Below are 5805 nucleotides of genomic sequence, written 5' to 3'. Positions count from 1 at the left end.
AAACGTTTGGGTTCAGGCCCTTGTTACACTGCTTGTGTATTAAAGGCATTTTTGGAAAACCTTGTTTGTGTCTGCTCTTTTGGATAGCCCTGAAGACACGAATGCCAACCGTGAGAATTATCCCCCCTCTCTCCCCCCTTTCTTTTGCTCTCTCTCCCCCCTCCCTTTTGGTCTCTCCCCCTCTCTTTTGCTCTCTCCCCCCTCTCTTTTGCTCTCTCTCCCCCCTCTATTTTGCTCTCCCCCTCTCTTTTGGTTTCTCTCTCTTCACCCTTTCTTTTGCTCTCTCTCCCCTCTCTTTTGCTCGCTCTCTTTCCCCCCTCTCTTTTGCTCTCTCTTTCTCCCCCTCTCTTTTGCTCTCTCTCCCCCTCTTTTTTGCTCTCTCTCCCCCTCTCTATTGCACTCTCTCCCCCCTCTATTTTACACTCTCCCCTTTCTTTTGCTCTCTCTCCCCCTCTTTTGCTCTCTCTCTCTCCCCCCTCTTTTGCTCTCTCTCCCCTCTCTTTTGCTCTCTCTCCCCCCTCTCTTTTGCACTCTCTCCCCCCTCTCTTTTGCTCTTTCCCCCCTCTTTTGCTCTCTCTCCCCCCTCTCGCGCTCTCCCCCCTCTTTTGCGCTCTATCTCATGACCACGCTGACTGCCACCGACCACGCCCACTCTCGTCAGGCCACGCCACCACCATGGTTGTTCCCGTCCCTGTCATGCCTGCTCCTGCCCCAGCCTCGCCCACTTGGCCCACCGTTCTCACGGCGGTGTGTTTGTCTAAGGTCAGGTGTGTTTGTCCTCACGCTGTCTCTACTGCGCATGACAGCTTCGGACAAACATACTTGGCCTTTTATATTACAGGATTAATCATTTTATATTACCATCTCAGAGTGTTTAATCTCCCTTTAAGTTCATGAATGTGATTTATTTGGCTATTTAGCTGTAGGTAAGGTTTCTCATTGGCTATGCCACCCATTGATTAAAGTCTATTCAAAAGCTTTTGAGGAGGGGCAGCAGTTGTTTTTTGCTGAACGCTATTTCTATGATAAAAAAATATTTATCTTGGTTAAATAGCCTTTCAGTTTTAGCAAACTAAGTTCAGAGTCTATTCTATCTAAAAAAAAAATATATAACACAAATAAAATTAGTTTATTTGATTAATATGATTATGATAACTACATTTCAAATGCAAATTGTAAAAGTAATTTCTAATGAGGTCAATATGTATTGCGAGATAACTGAAGATCATACAACAAAGCAGGTTGACGTGATAGTCTTACCATTACACACATAGAAGAGGGTGTGCCTATTATAAACACAGTACACTTCATCGGATTGCTTGGCAGATCTTGAGAGAAGATTGTAGAATATTTATTATAAATATTGGTATAAAGTATCATGTCCATCTGGGCTACCATGCTGATCGAAACAATGCACTCAGGAAATGTACAACACAAAGCTCTTTCTTATTAAAACCAACAATATAATGACATTTTTTTTGTGTGCAAAATTCCATCTACAGCAAGTGATTGCTCAGTAATATTTGTTAGGTTTTCTAAATTTATATTGGATAGAGATTAGAGGGACATTAAACTAAATTTAACTCAACTTAATGGCCTAGTCTGCTATTGGAGCCAAAAAATAAAAGCAGTAAAAAGCATTAAAGCAGTTGGTGCGCAATATATTGCACTTTAATACAGCTTGTATTTTTACGCTGCTATTACAATTGGTTGTTTAATGCTTTAAGGGATTAAATGCTTACCGGATCCTTCTTCACAGAGGAGAGGATTTAACATAACTTAATTAAATAACTATGTACATGAGAATGTAGTGCGAAATAACCACAGACAAACTTTTTATGGGAAAAAATTTTGTGACCGTCACAGGCCATAAAATTTTATTAACCTAACAAACTAGATAGAACTGATAGAACTGAAAATATATATGGCGGCATAGAGATCAGCTACCCAGAACAGCAGGAGATCACCGGCCCAACGGGAACAGCAGCAGAGGAGTCTCTGCCCTAAGGAGATGACGCTGAGGGGTTGCAGAGATCACGTGACCATCCCTCAAAAGGGAGGAAGGAGGGTTACCGTCACGTGCACGTGAGGGCCTACCCTCCTCCCCGGAAGTCTGGCCATCACTCACCCCTAGCGACCTTCTCCTGCGCAACCGGACCGAGGATCTCCCGCCGCCAGGGTGAAAGAAGATCTTCCACCTAGATAAGGATTCCCTGTTACCAAGCCGTGTAAACCGCATAACAGGGAGAGGAGATCCATATCCTACAGTAATGGCTTATTGGGCCTAGGGTGAGTAGCCATAGCCCTGCCATTAAGGTGCCGTCGAAAATACAACATCATTAAAACATTACAAAAGGGGAAGGGAGGGAGGGAAAAAACTGCTTCAGCCAGGATCCGGAGAAGAAGAGGAAGTTGCAAGGGAGAACTTGGCTTATCTACTGGTAAGGAGGGGCCTACCCTAAATTGCAACAATGTTGCACCCAGCACCTTCCCTCTCTCTTCTAACCCACTCTCCTACAGCCTTAACCCTTAGACTGCTCCAGGCTTATACTAAGCCCTACACTGCATTAAGGGATTAAATGCTTACCGGATCCTTCTTCACAGAGGAGAGGATTTAACATAACTTAATTAAATAACTATGTACATGAGAATGTAGTGCGAAATAACCACAGACAAACTTTTTATGGGAAAAAATTTTGTGACCGTCACAGGCCATAAAATTTTATTAACCTAACAAACTAGATAGAACTGATAGAACTGAAAATATATATGGCGGCATAGAGATCAGCTACCCAGAACAGCAGGAGATCACCGGCCCAACGGGAACAGCAGCAGAGGAGTCTCTGCCCTAAGGAGATGACGCTGAGGGGTTGCAGAGATCACGTGACCATCCCTCAAAAGGGAGGAAGGAGGGTTACCGTCACGTGCACGTGAGGGCCTACCCTCCTCCCCGGAAGTCTGGCCATCACTCACCCCTAGCGACCTTCTCCTGCGCAACCGGACCGAGGATCTCCCGCCACAAGGAAGCATTTTAATGGTACCCTTGCCGCCAACCCACAACCCGATTTACAGGAGGGGTAACAGAGCTCTCTGAATGTCCCCTATGAATAAATCCAGCCCCACATCAGAAAGGTGAACTTTATCCCTTCTATATAGCTCGGTTCTATCAGCCGAAATGGCTTCGTGCCGTACCACGAAGCCACCTGACCCAGTGACGGTTTTCGCTACAGACGCATTGATCTTCTTCCTAACCCGGTATGCCGCCGTATGGGCCGACATATGCCTCCAGTGGAGACGGGGTATTATATGGGACCACCCTATCATGACCCCCGGGATGCGTACTCTTAGCCACCCAATGTCTGCCAGCATAACCTTAATCAACTGTAAAACTGGTATGGCCCCCACATCGTTACCCCCTAGGTGAAGAATAATAATGTGAGGCTTCCCCCAGCGTACCAGGGCCTCAGATATGGTTCCTGCTAATTGGGGCCAGCACATCCCCCTATCACCCAACCACCTAACGGATGCCTTGTTGGAAGGGAGACCTAGGGATTGGCCAAATGGGAGGGACGCACAGCGTAGGGAGGCCCAGTGGACAAAGGAGTGGCCCACAATCCAGATTCGCTTCACCCCGGGGGTAGTGCCTGTGGAGACAAACATTTTAGTATCCTGAATTAACATCTAAACATTAAACAATTGGACGGACATAGGTTCTGAAACAATTGGACCGCCAACGCCCAATACGTTTTATGTCCTCGCACGAGGAGCCCGCTTGCGCAGCGAAAAGAGTGCGGGGCCAGTCTGCTAGCGTCCAGCCCCGCCTGGACTGCCGCCAATTTTAGGACCCTACCGAACTGAAATTTGGAAAGGGATCTGCCGTCCGCATGGACCAGGAATTGCCCCGGGCCAGGCGGCCTTTGAGCCAGGTAAAGATTAACGCAGTTAACCGGGCAGCATGCGCTGTTCACCTGAGGGTGAACGGGGATCCAGGTTCCCTTACCTTCCTGATCTGTCTTTGATCGCGGCAGAAAAAGAAGTAAGGAATCAGGGGCAGCTCTAACATGTTGCAATTGTATACCTGCCCCAGACGCCTGCTTGGAGGGTGCTACTACCTCACTAACTCTAAGAGCGGCGGCAAAGGCCAGATTAAACGCAGTTTTGAAGAGTAGGGCTTCAAAATCTGATCTACAGACCACGTCGAGCGCCAAGAGCAAACGCTCCAGGCGGTCGCGGGTGATGGGTTCACGCGTGTCTATTTTCCGCTGCTGCGATCTGCCCCAACCCTTGATCACCTGCCTAATAAAAAAGGAATTGGTCGGGTCAGGAATGGCTAATGCCCTATAGAAAAATGAGAGGGCGGCCAATTTGGATTGTATTGCCCCCTGACGGGCCCCAGAGGCATGCAAACTCACCAGCCAATCATGTAAGTTGTCCCTAGACCCCTGAGCAGCGTCGGCTCCCCTGGACGCACAGAAATTGTCCCATTCAGACCACATGCGGGCATAGGCGTGCCAAGTGGATGGTGCTAAGGAGGAGCGGACCAACGGCAGTAAGGCTATCCAGGAAGGACGAGCTGCCAAAGGAAATCAGGACAGCGTAAGCCCACGGCTGCAGCTGTGGGGGCTAACTTGCGAAATGTCGCCCATTCGAATCGTGACAGGGCGTCAGCTACAACATTGTCGACGCCCGGGACATGACGGGCCTGGAACTGGATGTTAAGGTCCAGACAGCGCAACACCAGGTGGCGCAGCAAGGTAATGACCTTTGCTGAGGTGGCTGACAAGTTATTGATCGCAAAGACCACACTGATGTTGTCTGTCCAGAACACAACAGTCCCGTTCGACAACTTCCCACCCCACAGCTCGACCGCCAAGACCACGGGGAATAGCTCCAGGAGAGTCAGGTTTCGAGTAAGGCCCGCCGGGGCCCAGGACTCCGGCCAGGGCTCCGCGCTCCACTCTCCCTGGAAATAGGCCCCGTAACCGTGCGATCCAGCTGCGTCAGTGAAAAGGTGCAGTAACTGGCTAGACATGGGAGGGGTACGCCAGACCCGAATCCCGTTAAATCGCGTGAGAAACTGTTCCCAGACTACCAGGTCAGCCAGCAATTCACTCCCTAGGGTTATCTTTGATTTCGGGTTTGACCTACCACTAAGCTGTCTTTCCAGTCTACGGTTAAAAACCCGACCCATGGGGATAACTCTGCAAGCGAAATTAAGCAAACCTAACAGGGATTGTAACTGTTTCAGGGAAATAACTGCATTAGAGACTGCCGCTCTGACCGCCTCAAGCATGCCCTGAACTTTATCAGGTGGCAACCTACAGAGCCGAGCCTGGGTGTCGATTTCGATTCCCAGGAAGACTAAACAGGACGCGGGGCCTTGCGTTTTGTCCTCTGCTAGGGGCACCCCGAAATGTCTCATGACGCTGCGCATGATGTTCATTGTGGATAAACAATCATCGGAGCCTGCCCTCCCTACAATGAGAAAATCGTCCAGGTAGTGTGCTATGGGATCGCTGCCCACTTCTGAAGCTACGACCCAATGAAGGAAACTACTGAACGCTTCAAACAAGGCGCATGACAAGGAGCAGCCCATGGGCAGGCAGCGATCCACGTAGTACACACCAGCAAACTTACAACCCATGAGATGGAAAACTGAGGGGTGGAGTGGAAGAAGCCTAAATGCCGACTCAATGTCTAGTTTCGCCAATAGAGCACCATGACCCGCCCTCCTGACCAGGTCTAGTGCGCTATCAAAGGATTGATAGCGCACCGAGCTGAGTTGGGGGTCAATGGCATCATTGA

The 5805-nt window shown here is 49.0% G+C and overlaps 1 protein-coding gene across 1 annotated transcript; it reads right to left on the bottom strand.

Annotated features, from left to right (window-relative positions):
* Positions 1-1833: 1833 nt before the first annotated feature.
* LOC128649949 (uncharacterized) lies at positions 1834-5559 on the bottom strand. Its single transcript, XM_053703523.1, has 2 exons — positions 4413-5559; positions 1834-3644 (listed from the first exon to the last, which is right to left on the bottom strand). The coding sequence occupies exon 1, from the start codon at positions 5441-5443 to the stop codon at positions 4556-4558; it is 888 nt and encodes a 295-aa protein (XP_053559498.1). The 5' UTR covers positions 5444-5559; the 3' UTR covers positions 1834-3644; positions 4413-4555.
* Positions 5560-5805: the final 246 nt, after the last annotated feature.

This window comes from Bombina bombina, chromosome 2 (genome assembly GCF_027579735.1).
Source record: "Bombina bombina isolate aBomBom1 chromosome 2, aBomBom1.pri, whole genome shotgun sequence".
Taxonomy (NCBI): Eukaryota; Metazoa; Chordata; class Amphibia; order Anura; family Bombinatoridae; genus Bombina; species Bombina bombina.
This window is presented reverse-complemented; position numbering and strand designations above follow the sequence as displayed.